The sequence below is a fragment of the Mustela erminea genome, chromosome 18 (genome assembly GCF_009829155.1).
Source record: "Mustela erminea isolate mMusErm1 chromosome 18, mMusErm1.Pri, whole genome shotgun sequence".
Taxonomy (NCBI): domain Eukaryota; kingdom Metazoa; phylum Chordata; class Mammalia; order Carnivora; family Mustelidae; genus Mustela; species Mustela erminea.
In genome coordinates this window covers 46621651-46643922 of record NC_045631.1, presented here as the reverse complement: position 1 = coordinate 46643922, position 22272 = coordinate 46621651, and the positions used below count along the sequence as shown (strand labels likewise).

The window sequence follows — 22272 nt, the reverse complement described above, 5'->3', positions numbered from 1 at the left end:
AGTCACTCATCCCACGGGAAAAATGTGAGCACACAAACTGAAGAGAAGCTTTATACATATATATAGAATGTGGGAAAGGTTTCAATGATCCCTCTTGCCTTTACATGAGAACTCACACTGGAAAGAAATCTATGAATATACACCATGTGGGAGAGCCTTCAACCCCAAATCTTCCTTTGTTCTACATAAGAGAATTAATACAAAGAAACAAGTCATATGAGTGTCTTATAAGTATCAGTAAAGTTATATCTTTGAAAAAACATGATTAGGTTCCTGTTCTAGGAAAGATGGAATAAACATATTCCACATTTACTCTCCCACTGAATGCAACTTAAACCCTTGAAAGAATGCAGAGAGCTCACTTCCAGCTTCCTTATAGGACTACAGATCACTTCCCCTGTCCCACACTTTACCATTACATTACTACTTAGCACAACTCATTTTACCAAGAACGCCATGTCTACCTTTCAGCAGAAACTTAAACGCCATACTAAAAGGCAAAAAATACAATTTGAAGAGAAAGAATGTGTCAAACCAGAAACAGATATGGCAGGGATATCAGAATTACCAAACTGTGAGTTTTAAAAATGTAATACTTAGACATGATTCTAACAAAATATGTTTAAGAACTATATGAGGAAAACTACAAAACTCTGATAAAGGAATTTTAAAAGATCTAAATACATGGAAAGATATTTCATGTTCATGGAAAGAAAGAATTAATATTGTCAAAATGTCAGATGTCCCAGGAAATTATTTTGTTAATATTGACAAACTGATCCTAAAGTTTATATGCAGAGGCAAAAGACCCCAAAAGTAAACTCAATATTTGAAGAAGGATAAAAAGTCAGGGAACAGACATTACTGAACTTCAAAACTTACTGCAAAGCCACAGTAACTAAGGCAGTGTCATAGTGGTGAAAGAACAGACAAATAGATTGATATAAGAAAATGGAGAGTCCAGGGATGCCTGGGTGGCTCAGTTAGTTAAGTCGCTGCCTTCCGCTCAGGTCATGATCCCAGCGTCCTGGGATCTAGTCCCGCTTCGGGCTCCTTGCTTAGCAGGGAGCCTGGTTCTGTCGGCCTCTGCCTTCCACTCTGCCTGCTTGTGGGCCTGCCCTTCTGCCTGCTTGTGTGGGTTCTCTCTCTCTCTCTCTCTCTGACAAATAAATAAATAAATAAATAAATAAATAAATAAATAAATAAAATCTTTAAAAAAAAAAAAAAAGAAAAGAAAGAAAGAAAAGAAAAGAAAATGGAGAGCCCATAAATAGACCCTCAAAACTACGTCAACTGCTCTTTGACAAAGGAGCAAAGGCAATACACTGGAGAAAAGACAGTCTTTTCAACAAAGGGTGCTGAGAAAACTAGACCTCTATATTCAAAAAAAATGAATCTAGACACAGACGTTACACCCTTCACAAAAAATTAGATTATACACCTAAATGTAGCATGTAAAACTATAAAACTCCTAGAAGGTAACACAGGAGAAAAACTAGATGACCTTGGGTATGGCAGTGACTTTTTTTCTTAAGATTTTATTTATTTGACAGAGAAAGATCACAAGTAGGCAGAGGCAGGCAGAGAGAAAGGGGGAAGCAGGCTTTCTGCTTAGCAGGGAGCTCAATGCAGGGCTTGATCCCAGGGCCCTGAGATCACGACCTGAGCCAAAGGTAGAGGCTTAACCCACTGAGCCACCCAGGTGCCCCTACAGTGACTTTTTCACATACAACCTCAAAAGCATAATCCATGAAAGACATAATAAGTTAGACTTCATTAATTTAAATTTTAAACATTTAAAACTTCAGCTCTGCAAAAGACATATAATAAAAGGCCATTATCCAAAATATACAAACTCAATAAGACGAAAAGCATAGGTAAAAAAGGATAAAAGAGCTGAACAGACACCTCACTAAAGAAGACATTTAGATGGCAAATAAGCACATGAAAACATTATATGTTACCAGAGAATTACAAATTAAAACAACAATAAGATAACCACTACATACTTACTAAAACAGTCAAAATCCCAAACACTGACAACACCAAATGCTGACATGGATACAGAGCAATAGGAACTCTCATTCATTGCTGGTGGGAATGCAAAATGGTATAGCCACTTTGGAAGACAGTGTGGCAGTTTCTTACAAAACTAAACATGATCTTACAATTCAGCAATTGTGCTCCTTGGTATATACCCAAATGAGTTGAAAATATATTCACACTAAAACCTGCACATGCATGTTTATTGCAGCTTTATCCCTAATTGTCAAAACTTGGAAACAACCAAGATGTCCTTCAGGAGATGAATGGTAAATAAACTATGGCAGATCCAGGAAACAGAGTATTATTCAGCAGTAAAAAAAAAAAAAAATGAGCTATCAAGCCATGAGAAGATTGCAGAACCTAACATGCACAACACTAAGTGAAAGCAGCTAACTGGGAAAGGGGACATACTACATGATTCCAATAGAATGACATTCTGGAAAAGGCAAAACTATGGAAACAGTAAAAAGATTAGTGGTTCCCAGGGATTGGGGGAGGGAGGGATGAATTGCCAGAGCATAGAAGATTTTTAAGGCAGTGAAACTATGATATTATAATGGTAGACACATGTCAGTATACATTTGTCAAAACCCATAAAAAGTTCAACAAGAGTGAACTCTACTGTAAACTATGGACTTTGGGTGATAATGATATGTTCAGGTAGGGTCATCTATTATAAACAATTTAACAGTTTGGTGAGGGATACAGGTAATGGGGGAGGCTCTACACATGTGCGTCCAAGAGCCATCGGGGAACTCTTTGTACCTTCCACTCAGTTTTGCTATAAACCTAAAACTACTCTAAAATATACAATTTATTTTTAGAAATTTTAAATGTACAAACAAAACAAAACAAAAGAATGCACAGAGTAGCTATCTGAGGACTGAAAAAGAAAATAGCAGTGGTAGGACTGGGAAAGGAGCACAGAGTATGCAGTTCACTGAAGTGGTGATGAATTTACCATGTTTCTTCCTCAGGTACTACCTGACCAGGACACTTAAAACTCAGAACTGTATACCAGGTAAGAAAGAGCTCCAATAAAATTTCTCCCTAGTGGTCCCAAACTGGTCTGAGAGACTAGGGAAAGCCCTCTTTTCCTCCTTATCTTCTATATCAATGTCCAGACAAATCTTTGTCAGCAGCTACACAGAGATGGTACAGGTGACTGAGCAGGCACCTAACACTCTGTGAAAAGAAACCCTTTTCTCTAACTCCAAGAATTGTGAGCCCACTAGTTTGTGGTAAATCCTCACTACTTTCTTCCCTCTCTATGTCCTTTTATCTCGATCTAGATACAAACCATTACAGTCATTGAACACCAGAATGGGAAAACTAGAGTCTGTTTTTTTAGCAAGAGTGCTGGGAAAGGAGGGAGCTGGAAATTGTTTATAAGACTGGTGTAAGAAGGGATATCAAGAAAACAATCCCATAAAGCTGTATATGAACTTCTGGGTTTTTCTAAGAGCTCTCTCTGTGTGGATGGATCTGACCCTAAAGAGCACACACAGGCTTTGAGAACAGAACAACAAGATGTACCACTACTCTGATCCAAGAATGGACACTGGTCACACACATGGGACCCATCTCAGTAGTACTCCAAATGCTTAGAAAACGGAACTGACACTGGAAACACAGCCCCCACAGGAACTGTGTCCTGAACAAATTCTGCTTGACTGGCCACTAACCACACAAAAAACAACATTCTCCATAGGATTTAAATAAATACCACAGTCTCATAGATAATATTTAAAATGTTCAGAACATAATCCAAAATTATATGACATATGAAGGAATAAGAAAATCTCAACATAAGGGGAAAAAAATCCATAAACAGCATTCCTGAGATTACAAAGATGTTAGAATTAAAATCAAAGACCTTAAAAGCAACTATAAAAAAAAATGCTTCAGTAAGTAAAGGCAAATATTCTTGAAATATTTGAAACAGAAAAATAGGAAGTCTCAAATCCAGTGTGTATTTTACATATACAACACATCTTGCTTCAGACCAGCCACATTTCAAGTGTTTAACAGCCACATGTGGCCAATGACTACTGTACTGCCCAGTGAAGTTCAAGACCTACATCCAGAACTAAGTTCAATTAGTCTCTAAGGTATAAGGTAAAAGTGGATCCAATCACTAAACGCTGGAAAGATCCTATCACATTCCCATTCCCATTCAACTCATCTATTTGCCCAGTGCAGAGGATAGACAAATCTTGAAGACAGTGTATTTCTGTAACTTATTCAGGTTGTGACTCCCACTGCTGCTACTATTTTAGATATGGGTTCTTGCTAAAACAAATCAGCATATCCCTAACACCTGGTTTGCAGTTACTGACCTGAGAATGAGATAATCAGATGCAGTATGCATTCAGCTGTCAGGGTCAGCTATATATTTTCACTGTCCTACCTCCCATTAATTCTCCTGCTTTGGTAATAATCTTAACTGTCCCTCAATTTCATAGGATACTATTGCTGTACTACTATACTGATAATTTCATGATGATTAAACTTGGGGAATAAGAAGCAGCAACTACTAGATACTGTGGTAAAACATGCTTGCCAGAGAGTGGGAAATAAATCTTACCAAAAGTCAAGAGATCTTCCACACTGTGACAATTTCTGTGAGCCCTATGGTCTTAAGCAATTCAAAACACCCCTTCCAAGGTGAAGAAGTTGCTGCATCTACTCTCCCTTACTACTGAGAAAGAGGTACAATGCCTAGTAGACCACCTTGATTTTTTTTAAGCACCCTGTACCTCACTGGGTTATGCGACTGTGAACCATTAACCAACACTGCTGGATGTGAGAGAGGACCAGAACAATAGAAGGCTTTGCAATAAATATGGGCTACTTTGTCCCTCGGGTTGTATAACCTACCAGTTCTGATGTTTGAAGTTTCTGTGGTAGACAGAGCTCTTGCATTGTTATTGCAGAACTTTAGGTCAACCTCAGGGAAGACCTCCAGTACTTTGTAAAAGAAAAAACAAAACAAAACAAAACAAAAAACCCCTATGCCATCCTATCTGTGTAAACAATGACTATCCTTTCTTGAAAATTAGCTTTTGCCTTACCATAGGACCTCAGAATGAATGCATGTGACCTCGGCAGCCCATCATGAACTAAGTATTGTTGAAACAAGAAATCAATATGCTTAGGTGTGTACTACAGCACTTCACCAGCAAAAGGAAGAAGTATACATGAGATTAGGCTTGAGCAGTCCTGAAGGCACAAATAATTTGCATAAGCAAGTGGCCCAGATGCCCAAGGTTCCTACTCTTGCTATAGCTTCTTTTCACTTAATCTGGTAAATTCTCTATAACCATCTCACTGAAGAAAAAAAAAAATCAGGCCTGTTAACTGATAGTTCTGCAAGATAATAGCACACCAGAGATGACAACACTACAACCCCACTTTGTGGTAGTCTTAAAGGACATTAGTGAAGGGAAACCCTTCCAGGGGCAGAAATTGGAACATGGTACCTAGTTGTTTACTTTGCCTTGGAGAAGAGATGACAGAGGAACTGACTCATGGAGAGTGTTTAATGGATATTCAGAGATTTGAAAGGAATAACTGGAAAACTAGTGACAAGGAAATCTGGAGATGAGGTATATGAATAGACCCTTTGAAAGAGCACAAAATATGGAGCAATTTATGTCCCATGTGAATGCTTACCAAAAAGCAAACTGCAGAGAAGGTGCTTAACACAGCAGATTAGATGACCTATTGGGGGGAGACAGTCAGTCTTCCTACTCAGTCACACTAACCTTGCACAAAGGGCCCATTAACAAAGTGGCCATGTTAGCAGGGATGGAATTTATACATGGGCTCAGCAATATGGACTTCCACTCACCCATGCTAACCTGACCATAGCCACAGCTGAGTATCCAACATGCCAACAGTCCATGCTTACACTGTGGATGAGGTAGGTGTATGCCCCCAATATATGGTACCATTCATGGGATGATCAGCCAGTTATCTTCCTACTCATTTCTAGCCCCAGGTAATTTCCTCTTTCTTAACAAATCAACTATGAATTTAAAATAAATATTCTTTAATAGTATGAAGGTTTTCAGGTATTCTTAGTCTGCCCCCTTGTGGGAACCAGCTCTTTAAACTCTCACTAGGAATAAGACTTACTAATAAATCCAAACTGCATTCAAATAAAACAAAACAAAGAATATATTTGCTCAATAATAACTTTATCCCAGGCTTTACTAACAGGTCTCTGTTCACCTTTTGTTATTCGACTTTGTATGGCCCTTAATTAAAGATTATGAAGTTTTCCAAAGAGGTTTTATGATTTTTATCTCTTGCCAAAAAAGATGTTTGGAAAGATACTTTTTCCAACTTTTTTAGTTGTCATGCTTTTATTCCTTTTCTTTCATGAACATGGATAAGCAAGGAGAGGCTTCTACAATGTTTCTAGTGTTAACTAGGCCAATTATCATAATGTAAGTAGGATACTTAGTATGTTCTGACACAAAATGTGCTTGGGGTTGCAAATTCCAAGAGTTTAAGATGTTATTAGACAAATGATTATGAATCACTCTGAAAGTCTGAACACTCATATATGAGGAAATGGTGAAATAAATTATGGGTTGCTTATGCTGTGAACCATTATACCGATTTTTTACAATTAGAACTTAAGTATGCTCCTGAGCGATGGTCATGCTAACTGGGGGATAATGAACTAAAATTGCATTTTATTTTTAAAAATCTTCAAACTAATACACACACCCATCCATACAGACACACCTCTACATTTGCCAATAAGAACTCAGGGAAAAAACATGAAAGGATACAGACTGAATGTAGTTAATATTCGTTACTTTAGGGTAGTAGAAGGAAAAGAAGCCTTAACATGTTCTTTTTAAATATCTAAATTGTTGGTAAAAAGTAATCTTTTAATTAGTAAAATTATTATAACTCACATTAAAAAAAGCATGACTAATATATGTAAATACATTCTGACACATCCCTAGAGGCCCAAGATAATAAGAAATTGTTTGCTAAAAGGCCAATTTCAAGTTTAAGTCTATGAAAAATGAATGTTATACAAAGAATAATCAACATGAAGTTAAATTTCAGAATTACAGGACTAGCAATAAAGGCACTTTAGAAGGATTTATCATTTAAGGTCAGATCTTTCATTCTAGGTCTTATCCAACCACCAACAAATTTAATTTTAAATATCAGAACAGAAGGGTTCTAAGTACATGCTACCAACAAAGCTGATTTGAAACTTCTGGTGTAGATTAGTATAAAGCTTGAAATATTTTCCTACTGAAAATAATACCTACTTCACAGCATTATTCTGAGAATTAAATGAGGATTATGTAAAAGCACCTTGCCCAGAGCCTGGCACATATGTATAATTAATTTTTTTTCAAAGCAACCTATGTTGAAAACTAAGTGATTTTTTTATCACAATGATAAACCACTAAAACAATAAAAAATTTTGTTCATTAGTGATCCACTATAGTGACACTTACAATGATACAAAAATGACACATTAAATGCTGAAATAATTTTCCTTATCAATTTATGTAATTAAACAGTTGGTTTAATAAAGAAATCTTTAACTTACCAGCTTGAAAAATAATCTGTGTATGTTTTAAGAGCATGAACATCTCATTTCTTCTATATATTTTACATATTAGCAAGGAAAGAAAAATAATCAGAACACATCAGATTTGACCATTTACTGTATTATTACTATAAATGCATCAACATGTACTAATCAAATAAAACTGATAATGAGATAATGAGAATCATGCAAAGTTAAGCCCTGTACAGTTTCCCAGTCTTCCAGCATGAGCTGGTCATGAGCGTTACTACATCAATACACATTTTGTGTATCAGAGCCTAATATCAGCTTAATGCTATTCTTGTAAAAGTAAATAAAAATTGGGTTTCACTCACATCACATTGGTTCATGCATTTATTTAATATCCAGAACGAAGTAAGTTCTGTTTATATATGACCTCTTATGAAAAACTCATCTGCTGCAGAAAATGGAGCTAGTACACCAAAACCAATTCTGAAAAGTAACACATGAAATACAGAACTAGAATTCCTAGAACTGATGGTCAAATTGATGACCTAACTGCAAGACAGTAGCACTGTGCTAGATGCAAAGATCCTACTAGATAATGAACTCCTAAATTACATGGAAAAAAAAGAGATTCAACAGACAAGACTAAATAATATATATAATATATACATATTGTATATATAAAAATAATAAAGAATATAAATAATTAATAATTAAATAATAAATAATTAATATATCCCAATTACATACAATATGTTATACTGGAAAGCAGAAAATATCCACCCAACCTCAGAAGTTTAACAGGCACAATCATACTCCAAGAGCCTCATTTCACAAATTAATGTTAGCTGATAGTCTGATAAACCTCCTACACTCAACAACAACAACACAAATTTTTTAAGATTTATTAATGTATTTATTTATTTGAGAGAGAGTGAGCAAGAGAGCACAGGAGCAGTGGCAGAGGGAAAAGCAGACTCCCCTGCTGAGCAGGGAGTCCGGCTCCGGGCTCAATCCCAGGACTGACCTGAGCCAAAGGCAGGCAATTTACGGAATGAGCCACCCAGTGTCCCTCAACACAATTTCTTCGCTACTTTACTTGTTTAGTTATGTTAAGTAACAGAAGTGAATACTGGATCCATTATGTAGCCTGGGAACATCCATATATCTTACCAAGCACCCTAAGTGCTACTTCTTCAATCTTTCATTCAACAAATACTGACAAATTCATATATGCAAGTGTTCTAGGGCAAGTGTAGTGAAGAAGATGAAGTCTGCTCAAATGAAACCTACTTTCTAGTAATAGAGACAACAACAAAACAAGTAAATGAATAAATAATTATTTTCAGGTAGTGATAAACACTATGAAGGTTAGGGTCTAGGGTATTTGGTATGATGGTCACAGAAGGCCTCTTTGACTTAAGCAGAAATCTACAGCCCTTTATTCAAGAAAGAACAAGTATAAAGGCCTTAAAAAGAAAACACTCTTAACATGTTTAAACAAAAAGTCCAGCAGAAAGGAAACAAAGTAGAAAACGGAGGGAGTGGGAGGGCACAGATTTAGAGTACTAGGAAAAGGGCAATTCGGATAGGATTCTACAGGGAGTGATAAAGGCTGGAGTTTATTCTGAAGGGGACAGAAGGCTACTGAGGAGTTTTACTTCAAGTCTGGGGAAATATATGATTTGATCTGTATTAAGAAGAACACTCTAGCTATCACAAAGACAACAAACTATAACAGACTGTTAGGAAAGAAATGAGGGTAGCTGAGACTAAAATGGCAACAGAGGTAGGGTGGAATGACAAAAGAGTATTTTAAAAAGAAAAATTCTTAAAGCATAATAAAATAAAACAAAAAGCCAATAATAGAAGATAAATGTTAAGAAATCCATGGAAGACAGAAACTAGATGCATTTGGAGTGAGGAAATTATAGCCCAGAGCATGTGTAGGAGGGTAACTGTGAAAGATGAGTGTTTCCAGGTCTGTTTTAAGCACAGAAGCAGTAGATTCAAGGAGCAGAAGTGCCCACGGGCAGCAGTCTGAATGAGAGGAGCAGGACTGGACTCACTGCAAGGAGTCAGGCATCTCCCATCTCCTACATTTTATAAGCAGAAGACATCACAGGTCTCTGCCCCAAGCTAGAGCAGGGAGTGTGGTCATGTCTGAGTCAGAATCCACTATACCTGAGAAACAGATCAGAGGCCAAGCTAGTCAGTCAGCACATGGGAAAGAGCTATCACGCCCCTAGATAAGACATCTCACCAGACCCTTTACCTTACCGTCTGCTGTTATCAAGGGAGAAGAGACACTAAATGGAAACTGAATTCACAATCAGGCAGGGCAGGTCACCAAGCATTATGCAACTACAGATGCCTATCAGCTGTTTAAAACTAGTATTTGTTCCCAAAAGACTGCCATCTGTTTTGGTAAGTTGATGTTTATGGCATATTAACTTGTAAGTAATTTGAACATCACCCCTTCAGAGAGGCAAACACAAAATAAAATAAAACTGAAGAGCTCTAGTCCTGGGTTAAGATGGAATAAGCACACTCCACCTTAACTGAATGTAACTAAAACTGGTGAATGTAAATGAAAACCCTGGAAAGTAGAACAGCAATCTGAAGACTCTGAAAAATAAACAGTAGCAGGCACACTGTGGAAGGAAAGGAGAAACTGAAGGACAACCAATTCAGTTGCACATTTTCTACTGTTTTTAATGCCCCCAAACGCTGAACTCAAAGGAAATCCAAATCCTGGAATAGCAGAGCATGGATGAAAAGAAAGATGCCAGAACAAGTCCTCTCTACCTGATTAGGCAGTATCAGTGAGGGGGTGAGGGCAGCAACTCAGGGAACTGAGGGAGAATCCCCCGGCTTTTTTTTTTCTTTTTACCTTTTTCTTCCAGCTCCACCCCCCAGACAAACTTATTTCACTATTGGCAGCTTTCACTGAGGAGAGACTTAAGTCTCCGAGGGAGCGGAATCCTTTTGACCAGAAGAACACAAGCCTAAGGAGTATGATATAACTGAAAGGAGAAATAAATCAATCCATACTTAAAAACTGAGATTTCAATATTCCTCTCCTACTACCTGAAAGGATGAGCAGACAGAAAATCATCAAAGGTAGAGAAGACATGAACAACACTATCAATCAACTTGACCAGACTGATATTTATGGGACCTTCCATCGCAGAAGAGTAAAATACGCATTCTTTTTAAGTGCATACTGAACATAAGATCATTTCCTGGAGCTTAAAACAAGTTTCAGTGAAAAAGTGATTCAGCTCAAAGAAAGGGTTCTTTGATGATAATGAAATTAAATTGGAAATCAATATAAGAAAGATATGGAAAAATCCACAAATATTTGGAAACTACATCAACACACTTCTAAATAACACAAGTTAAAGAAGAAATCACAAGGGAAATCAGACAGTATTTCAAACTAAATGAAATCATACTCATCAAATTCTGTGAAATGCAGCAAAGGTAGAACATAAAGCAGTATTTTAAAGATTTTATTTATTTATTTGTCAAAGAGAGAGGGAGAGAGAGTATAAGCAGGCAGAATGGCAGGCAGAGGCAGAGAGAGAAGCAGGCTCCCAGTTGAGCAAGGAGGCTGATGCGGGACTCGATCCCCGATCAGGACCTGAGCCGAAGGCAGCAGCTTTACTGACTTGAGCCACCCAGACATCCCCATTGTGGGAAATTTTATAGCACTAAAATTCCTATACTAAAGAGAAAGTTCCAAACAATCACCTTAGCTTCCACTCTAAAAAACTAGAGAAGGAAAAAAAAAATTAAATCCAAAGCAGCAAGAAAAAAGGAATAAAGAGTAAAGCAGAAATCAATGAAATACAGAAGAGGAAAGCAGCAGAGAAAATAAATGAAAACTGAAACTGATTCTCTGAGATCAATAAAACTGATAAATCTCTTCCCAGAATGATCAGTTCAAAGAGAAAGAATACCCAAATTACCAATATCAGGAATGAAAGAGGTGACATCACTGAAGATCCACAGATTTTAAAAGGTTACTCAAGAAAAGATAATTCAAATAGTCATACTTTATTCAAGAAATTTAATTTGTATCTTAAAACTTTCCATAAAGAAAATTCCAGGCCCAGATGGTTTCTCTGAAAAAGTCTGTCAAACATTTAAGGATGAAATAATACTAGTTCTATACAAAATATTCTAGGAAAATTGAAGTGGAGGAAATACTTCTCAACTTTCTACTTATTCTAGGAGGCCAGCATTACTCGGTTACCAAAATCAGATAAAGGCATCGTAAGGAAAGAAAACTAAAGGTCAATATCCCACTTGAACATAGAGGCAAAAATAATAAAAATTGTTTTAGCAAATCAAATCAACTGTACAAATAAAAGCCACATACACCAGATTTGCTCACTGGTCCAAATCAAATAATGGAAATATTTGTACCACACTGGAGTAAAGTGATTAGACGGGCATAGACATCAGCTACCCCAGACCTTACCCCAAGGACTGAGGACTTACTCTGAAGAATATCTTCTTTCCCACACATTATTTGTTTTCCCTTCAATTTAGGACTTCTTTTTTTAACTTACTATTTTATGTATTTATCACCAATCAACCCTAAACCTTTTGCTAATTGTTTAAAAATTTTCTGAAGATAATTAATGCAGCAGGTTTCTACCAATCTCATTTTTGCGAGATAACTCTTCTGGAGACTTCTAACATACTCCAATTTGGTTTGGTTGTCCTCTCTCCCTGTTCTCTCACTGTCATTCTAAAGACTTCTCTACCTTTTTCCTTTGTTGAATTTCCTATTTCCTATAACCCATCTCTTTAATTTATTTGTCCGACTTTCTCATTTTGATGGATCATATCCTAAAGAGTCCTAAGAAAGGGTACAAGGCAGGCAAAACAACAACAAACCAAAAAACCTACATGTCTTAAAAGACTATTAGTTTATTTCTGTAAGAATATTAATAATGGTTCTATTACTTCTCTCTGTAAAATTTCTCTAAGTTGTTTTATTCTATTTATTTTAATCTCTATCTTTCATACATTAGAAGGTTTCCTCAAATATCTAAAGTAACCCTTGGTTAGTTGCTAATATTTAAGGTAACAGGACTAAAAGGCTGACTGAGAGCTTTGATACATAGAGTGAACTGGCTGGGCTGTTTTTTTTTTTTGTTTGTTTGTTTTTTAAGTAATCTCTGATGGCTACATTTTATGGCTTTCTCTTTAGTCAGAGTCTTCAGAAAAGACTATGCCAGCCTCCTGCCTGAAATACAAAAGCCCAACTGCCAGTATCCTAGTGCCAGTAGAATAAAGACAGCTGGAAAGCAATTGTCCTATTTTCAGTAGAGAACTGTCCTCAACTGTGCCTGGTAGATGTCTCCCAGAGAATCTCTATTTTGTTCCAAAGAATACATTTCTGAGTTTTGCCAAGGTTAAGAGTAGGGACTTGGGCACCTGCCCAGCTAACTGGTTAGCTAATTTTGAGGAAGAGGTCTCAGGAATCAAATGCTTCTTCAACTGACTTTCAGCTAATCTTCCTTTCACCTCCATCTCGACATGCTACCATTCTCGAGTGTTTTGAGACTTCTGGAGGTTGTTTTCCTGATTTTCTCCGCTACTGAGCTTAGGGTTCAGTTTTTAATTATTCATATACTCTCCAGTTTCTAAAATTGTGTTGATGTTGGCTTTTCTCCAGTCCCCCTTTACTGATCGTTTAGCAGGTTTCTGCAAGGAGCAAATGTAGAAATGTGTGTTTATTCCATCTCTTTACTGCTGAAATACATTCAGCTCATTATACATGTATTTTTATGTCTGCTGTCTAAATAAAGAGATACTACAAACAAAATTTCCAAGAAGGTAAGAAACATTTAACTATTTAACATTTAACTATTAGTTAACTCTGATGATGTAACTCTGTAACTCTAAAACGGTAACTCTGAAACATTTAACTATTAGTTAACTCTGATGATGACACAATTCCTGGTAATTTCTGATTGAGATCAGGTAGTGTGCTCAAGGTCACAGAGATCACGGATTTTGCTGTTATTAGGTTCAGCTTTTGTTTCTGCTGTTTTCTTGAAGATTTTATTTGAGAGAGAGAGAGAGAGAGAGAGGGAAAAAATGGGGGAAGGGCAGTGAGAGGGGGAGACTCCCCCCCTCCCCCAACGCTGAGCAGGAAGCAGGATGCAGGGCTCAATCCCAAGACCTCAGGTTTATGACCTGAGCCAAAGGCAGGCACTTAACTGACTGAGTCACCCAGGTGTCCCTCTGCCTTTGTTATTAAAACTCAACTACACTCATTGATTTGAAAAATATTTTAACTGACACAGCCTAAGGGTCTAAGATAAATGAATAATTCCTGTATCTGCATCTGTGACATTTAATACAAATTATGATATTTAATAAAATTAGTATATTTTTTTTCTATTAATTTCTACTAATTTTATTTTTAGGGTCTTTCATACATGTACTCATCATCTTCTTTCTTTACCCCCAACCCAGGTTTATTGAGATATCACTGACATATATAACATTATGAAAATTTAAGGTGTACAATGTGTTGATTTGATATGCTTATATACTATAATTCATTTTAACTTCTTTCATATAAAAATATGTTTAAGGGGAAAAAAGGAGACAAATTCCTGATAAAATATCACACATATTATTTAAAAATGAATAAGTACTAGTATAAGTTAAAATTTCCAAATCAACCTGCATATATTATTCCTCTTTTTATTCTGCAACAAAGAATTTTTTAAAAACAGCACAACTCGGGGAACCTGGGTGGCTCAGTTAGTTAAGTGCCTGCCTTTGTTTGGCTCAGGTGGTGATCTCAGGGTCCTGGGATAGAGCCCCATGTTGGGCCCCTTACTCAGCAGGGAGCCTGCTTCTCCCTCTCCCTCTAACCCTTCCCCCACCGCTTGTGCTTTCTGTCTCTCTCTCATATAAATAAATAAAATCTTTAAAAAATAAAAATAAAGTAAATAAAAACACAACTTTAAAACTTGGGTAGAGCAAACTTGGAGAAAAAAGGTAAGAAGATTATGGAACAAAATAACCAGGAACTTTTACAGGATAAAAACACCATACATTTGTAAATCAAAGCTTTATTTTCTTTGTAAGTGAAGATTCTCTAAGAATCATACATCAGTCAAAATGACTGCCTTAAGTTTTATAATATATTCATCAATTTGGGTTCTCAACTCCATTCTCTTAGTGGTCATTTCATTCATTCAACAACATTTATTTAGTAACTACTACATGCCTGGTACTTATTCCTGGTACTGGAAATACAGTAATGAAAAAAAAGACAAAAATCTCTACAATCATGAAACATTCATTCTAGTTTTGGACAGAGAAAATAAAATAAATACAGAGGTGATAAGTACTATGAAGAAAAAGAATGTGGGGGCACTAGTCATACAAGCTTTAAACAAGTTAATTAGGAAAGGCCTATATGAAGATTTCACTGATACAGTATGTTTTTACCTAGTTTGGAAGTTGTCACTTCAAAAAACCAGTCTACGGCATATAATAAATTTTAAACAGAAAAGGAAAATAATTAGTAAGGTCCTAATTTAAAATAGCAATTATAAACAAAAACCATTTCTTCTGAGAGAGCTAAAACAACAAATATTGTGCTGACGAAACCTTAAAAAGCCAGCGTGCTGATACAAATGCTACTGTTAAAATTTACTTTTGGTTATATTCCAAAAGTGATATCCAGATATATATCACAATGTTCCTAAACTACTTAAAATCTTATTATGGTTTTACCATTTAAAAAATTATATGAGAACATGTTTCATTTTACCTTGAATAAATGATATCACAGAACTTTTAGACTGCAACATTTAAAGCCCTAAAGGAGAAACCAGAATACCTAAACTAGACCCAGGGAAAACCCCAAACCTCAGATAAAGTACTAGAAAGGAACAGCTGACATCTTTTCTTTTTAATTTAATAATAAATTTCATGAAAGCTTACCTTGGCCAGAGCGGCTTTGTCGAGAGTCTACACTTGACTGTCTTCGATCCGGTGTTTCTTCGCTCCCTCCATCTATATACAAGTAGAAAGGGCATAAGCAAATAGATAATGGAAATGATGTAGTATCTTCTACGGTACCATTTGTATCTTAAAACTACAACATCTGGGGGCACTTGGGTGGCTCAGTTGGTTTTGTGTCCAACTCCTGATTTCAGGTCAGGTCATGATCTCAGGGTTGCAGAGTTGTGAGATCAAATTCAGCACTGGGTTCTGCACTCAGCAGGGAGTCTGCCTAGATCCTCTCTCTCCCTCTCCCTCCAACCCTCCAACCCCACACACGCTCTCCCTCCCTCTCTCTCTCTCTCTCTCTCTAAAATAAATAAATAAATCTTTTTTTAAAAAAACCTATAATATCTAGCATTTGTTCTCATTTCTTACAATCTCAATCATTAAAATATTTGAGAAGACTTTTTCCTATATAAACCAAATGTTCTTACCCATATTTTTGTGAGGACAGTTTACACTCCCCTCTGGAAATGTAAAGAAAGTCAAGGTGTTCTTTCCCTATTCCCATACACATACACTCTACTTTGCATGAAATGAATAATGTTATCAAGCCCGAAATTCACTCACAGATTCCAGTATTGAAACCTTGGTTTAAAGATTTAAAGCAACATCTAAATTAATTACAGCTGCCTGTTTGAAGTATGTCAAACAATTCCTTGGGCTCTATGTTTTACTAATAAAAATTACATTTATATGTCTCATAAGTTATAATAAGAAAATTATATAATACATGAAAGAACAATGTAAATCAGTAACAGAAAAACTCAGAAATGAAGAGACAGAAACCAAAAAAGAACTAGAAATAAAACAAAAATCCTTCCAGTAGTAAAGACTGAACTATAAGAAAATAAACAAATAAACATAACAAAAGAACTTAAAAGAAAAAGGAAGTTGGGGCCCCTGGGTGGCTAAGTTGGCTGAGCCCATCCAATGACTCTTGATTTCAGCTCAGGTCATGATCTCAGGGTCCTGGGATCAAGCTCAGTGGGGAGTCTGCTCTCTCTGGTCTTGAGATCACAATGATGTTTAAAAAGCAACACTAAACTAACTGGTCACCTTCTGAGGAAGACAGGAATCCAGTTCATTATCTTGAAATCTGGGAAAAAGGAAAGAACCAAGCAATTTATCCTGTATTTCCTATATAAATTGTACTGGTACCCAAAGAGTACATAAGTGAGATCTTCTATAAAATCATTCCAGATAATAAATGGGAACCAAAAGAAAAAATCATAATATCACCATTTCATAATGAACTAATAGCTCCAGAGGCACTGAGCATCAGTGATTAATAACATTAAAAAGGAGTAAAAACCAGATATTATATGCCCCTTGAGATAGGAGCACAACAGCTACAGTTTTCGGTCAAACCCCTGAATCTAGCTGTCAGTTTTCAGGAAAAGCAAAAGACAGAAGAAAATGTTGAATTGTTCCTGAGCACACAACAAAATTCAGATTGTGGGAAATTTTACAGGACAAATAATTAAACAAAAGAAAAAGATGAAGTACTATGCAGTCCTAAATTATTGTGGAATAAACATTCTTTTTTTGTTTTCTTTAAATATTTTATTTATTTATTTATTTTATTATTGACAGGGAGAGAAAGCACAAGCAGGGGGAGTGGGAGGCAGAGGGAGAGGGAGAAGCAGGCTTCCCGCTGAGCAAGGAGCCTGATGTGGGATCCATTCCAGAACCCTGGGATCATGACCCAAGCTTAAGGCAGATGCTTAACTGACTGAACCACACAGGACCCAACATTCATTTTATCAGAATACAAAACTATATCAGGAATCTATGGCACCTTAAATCAGGATGTGTAAATATAGTATTAGTCAATTTTTCTTCCTAGTAATTAATTTTTTATGCAAGTATCTTCCTTGGAAATCAATTACAATGAGCAACATTAATATCCAGGCAGGTCTTAAATTTTCATTTTTCTAATTTTTTTATGAAGATAAAATTACATATATAATCTGTTTTAACATCAAAACATGCTCTTAAAGTATGTGAGAAGTAATATGAATAAAACATTGATATGTCCCCTTATCAGGACTGTCTTCCTAAACAGTAAGAGGCAAAACAAAACGAAAAAAACAGAACAAAACCTAGGCTTCAAACAGTATTTTTGCATGATTTGTGGAATGTCAGGGTATCAATAAAACAATCCACAGGAAAAATACAGGCAAGAAATGGCTTAAGACAGTTTTGAGTTAGCCAGGCAGTGAATTCCAAGACAAAAAACAAATCACAATTTTGATACCATCATAATCTAAAATGTTTTAACTGCCTAAATTTTCAAAATTAAATCAGAAATACATTGCAGTCAATTTGAGCAATTCACTCCTCTAAGACTGAAACCCAATAACCATCCATGTCTTACTCCAGTGAAGACTGAGCCTAAGAGTTGAGATTAACTCTCAGGTAAAAGTAAACAGTTAAAGATTTTTTAAGAAGAATAAACTCACCACTTTCCCAAGATGATGTAGGAAAAAAATTTCAACCTCTTTAAAAGTGTTTGTGGTATGCTTATGGAACCAATGAATCCATTATCCAAAATAGCAAGACTACAATGACATACAGTACTTCAAATGTTTTTGCTTTGCTTAACACACAATTCCTTCAGTACAGATAAGACCTCCCACGCAGGACACTTACATCTACATTTATGGACAAAACAGAAGACCTTCAGTCATCCAGCAAGTCAAGTTATTTGCATAAGACTGATTACCTCACCCCAGGGTGTAGAAGGTAGGACTGGGCTGCGTCTATGAAGTAAGAATTTACTCATCAAACTTGAGTTAAAGACTTACTTCAGATATGCTGTGCCCTTCCCAGAGGAAAACCCTCTGTTGTAACAGATACAGATAAAAAAAGAAAAGACCTGACTGTCCAACTAAAGGGCTAGCTTTCAAAACCAGACCTTAAGTTTCCAGGATTTAAGATAATCAGCAGAGAACATTTATTTTTTTTTTAACTGCATACTGAGTTAAATCCAGCAAGTAATATAAAACAATATACTTTTAATACTGAGAAACATGAATAGATTTCCTATTCCCCATTATTTCAAAGGGGAAAATGTCACTGGAGAATTTACCTCACAGGGTAGACAGCTTTCAACTGAAGTGTATTAAAGCACTGAAATACACCTGGTAAAAAAATATCAACAATATCGGGATATTTAGTATGCACTGATCTCTATGAAGGTACTTAAGTTAGAGAAAGTCTAATAAGAAAGTGCCTGAACAATTCCAAGAAAAATATTTTCTTTCCTGTAAGAAGGGGATACTTTAAATGATTCTTCTTTTCAGCCCAGGATCAAAATACTAGAGTTGAAAAATTAGCAATTTAAGTAACCTTGAATTTGGTAAGCCAAGCTCATCTTTAGTGTTTTCAGCGAAATACTGTGCTAGAATAACAGATTAGTTTTATGAATAAAAATTTTGAGTTTGTTGCTTTCAACCTTTCTTTGGTAACTTAAATATACAACCCTAATAGAAGGCATGGGAGGGGTATTAAAACTGAATAGAATACAATACAAAGAGATTAAAGTTTTACTATTCAAGTATAAAGTCTGGTGCTTTTTACTAATCAAGCATGAATTTGTAAGAACTATATACACTTAAGGCCAACAAGGCAGACATGAATTGGAAGATACGAATGGAATTTTTTTAAAGTGCAAAAGAAAGGACTAGGAACATAAGCTAGACTTATTTATTAGCCAAAGGTCACTTATGAATAGGTACACAGATAAGATGCTCCCTGGCTACATAAGTAGGCACTTTAATAACCAAAAAAAAAAAAAAAAAGGAAGAAAAGCAGTTCATTTGTTTGGGGTAGAAAAGAGAAAAGAAATTTATTTGTCCATTATCTATTCTCTACTGGGTATAATGCCAGAAAGATCTTTACAACATTATCTCATTCATTACTAATAACAATTCTATGAAACAAATATTATGCCCATTTAAAAGGTAAGACTGAGGGGCGCCTGGATGGCTCAGTGGGTTAAAGACTCTGCTTTCAGCTCAGGTCATGATCTCATCTCAGGATTGAGCCCCACATCGGGGTCTCTGCTCAGCGATGAGCCTGCTTCCTCCTCTCTACCTTTCTGCCTGCCTCTCTGCCTGCTTGTGATCTCTGTCTGTCAAGTAAATACATAAAATCTTAAATAAATTAAAATTTAAAAAAAATATACAAATTTAAAAAATTTAAAAAAATAATAAAATATAAGACTGAGATTCAGGGAAGTAAAGTGACTTTCCCCAAATCACACTATAATCCTAAAATTCAAATTGTCTAGTTTCAAAACTCTCCGCTGCTCTCTTCTATAACAAAGAAGTCATATAACAAAGAAGTCACCCCAAAGAAGGGGGTGGTACAGGGTCAGGAAGGGGAAAGAGAGCAAAAGGGGACAGAAATCAAATCAGAGGCTACTGCAAAAATTCAGAAGAAAATAAACATTTGGACTAAGGGAGCAGTGGAGGTGGTGAGAGGAGGTCAGATTCTGGATATATTCTGTAGGTAGAGCAGAAAGAATCACCTGTCAGAAGAGAAAAACAAAGAAATAATCAAGGATAATACCAGTATTTTGGGCCCAAACAATGGATCTGCAATTTACTGAGACAGAAAAAACTGGTAAAGAATAGGCTGAGGATCAGGAGAGTATTTGGAGCTCAGTTCTGCACACACAAAGCTTGAGGTACCCGTTACACAAAGAAGCAGACATGAACATAAATATGCCATCAGTAGAGAAACCACTTTTTTTTTTTAAGATTTTATTTATTTATTTGACACAGAGAGAGAGAGATCACAAGTAGGCAGAGAAGCAGGCAGAGAGAGGGGAGGAAGCAGGCTCCCCACTGAGCAAAGAGCCCGTGCGGGGCTCTATCCCAGGACCCTGGGATCATGACCTGAGCCAAAGGCAGGGGTTTTAACCCATTGAGCCACCCAGGCGCCCCCAGAAACCACTTTTAATAAACTGTATGACATCCCCTTGGAAGGACTATAATTGAGGGGTTGGGGGGAGACAGAAAGAGTGAAGTCAAAAGACTAAATCTTGGGACTGAATTCAAAATGCAAAAGCCAGTGATATGAGAAATAATGGCAAACAGTAAGAAGTAGCAACCAGAGAACAGGAACAAAACTAGAGACTACAGAAGTCAAGTAAAGAAAGAGTTGCATGGGGGTACCTGGGTGGCTCAGTCAGTTAAGACTCTTGATCGCAGGTCATGAGTTCAAGCCCTGTTATTGGGCTCCAGGCTAGGCATGGAGTCTACTTTAAAAAAAGAAGAAGGAGAGGGACAAAGAGGAGGAGGAGGAGAAGCAGAAGCAGCAGCAGCAGCCTTTCATGAAAGGGAAAAGGTTAAATGTTGATAGGTCAAGTAACGTGAAGACTGAGAACTGACCATTAAATTTAGTCGATGTAGATAAACTTTAACTTGATTCCTGTGGAGTGGTACGGATGAAACCTGATGGGATTTAGCTCAAGACTGATTAGAAAGAGTTTCTGGAAAAGGTCTTATCTCTCCCTAGACCTGTTAGACAACCCGTGGAGACCTTGGATGCAAGACACCAAGATCCTTATTAACACTGATTACTGAAGAAAACTACCCCTATTTCTGGTCTACAGTTAGATAAACCAACAAATCCCTCTCATCATATAAACCAGAGGTGAGTAAACGAGCCCATAAGCCAAATCTGGCCTGCCACCTATTTTTGGAAACCAGTAAGCTAAGTAAAAATAGTTTTTAAATTTTTAAACAATTGAAAATTAAAAGAGTAATATTTTATGGCATAAAAAGTATATAAAATTCAAACCTGAGTGTCCATAAACTTTTATTAGCACACAGTCATGATCACTCATTTATAAACAGTGGATGGTTGCTTTTCCACTACAGTGACAGAGTTCAGTAGTTGCAAACTGTATGGCCTACAACACCTAACATATTTACTATGTAGCCCTTTACAGAAAAAGTTTGCTAAACCCTAGTATAAGCAATTCTGAGGCAAATAAATATTCTATTTCCTGCAACCCCATTCTGCTAGACTCTGGCGGCACAAAACTACTTGATGATATTCAAGAGGAAATGCATTATAAGGCCTCCATCAACTTATTCACACTTTTTCCTCTACCTAAAATGCAGCTGCCTCTACTTAACAATGTAAGGAAATTGTATCTAACACATATTAACAGGGCTTAGTGTCTAGCACAACTAAGCTAGATTCATCTTTGAACTACTATTATTTACATGACCTTAGGAAATTTAATGAAATCCTCTGAACCTCAATTTATCTGTGAAGCAGATATTAGTAAGATCTGTGAAGTTGTGGTGAAAAACAAACGCAGTAATGTATATAAAACACAGCATGCCATCTGGCCCTAAGTAAACACTTCTTAAATAACTGGAATCTTAAGCGATCGTCATTATGATCAATAACAATATCATTTCACCAAAAGATGGTTTAAATATCATTTCTTATCTTCTCTGTAAGATTTTCGGGAGAATCCCAGTAAGAATTGTTTTCTCTTCTGTTCTTCTCTAGCACACTATACATATCTATTTTATAGCACTGACACATTGCATGATTAATTATTTACATGACTATCTTTGGGCTAAAGT

The 22272-nt window shown here is 36.3% G+C and overlaps 1 protein-coding gene across 8 annotated transcripts in view; it reads right to left on the bottom strand.

The window, feature by feature from the left end:
- TANC2 (tetratricopeptide repeat, ankyrin repeat and coiled-coil containing 2) overlaps positions 1 to 22272 on the bottom strand; it is a 365737-nt gene that overhangs the window by 249756 nt on the left and 93709 nt on the right. For 7 of the 8 annotated variants that reach the window (XM_032321490.1, XM_032321491.1, XM_032321492.1 and 4 more), the window contains one exon: positions 15593 to 15664. In XM_032321490.1, the coding sequence (XP_032177381.1) occupies positions 15593 to 15664 (72 nt within the window). Of the gene's footprint in view, positions 1 to 7395; positions 7402 to 15592; positions 15665 to 22272 lie in introns of those variants that run through there. The other variant, XM_032321494.1, reaches the window with a different exon arrangement.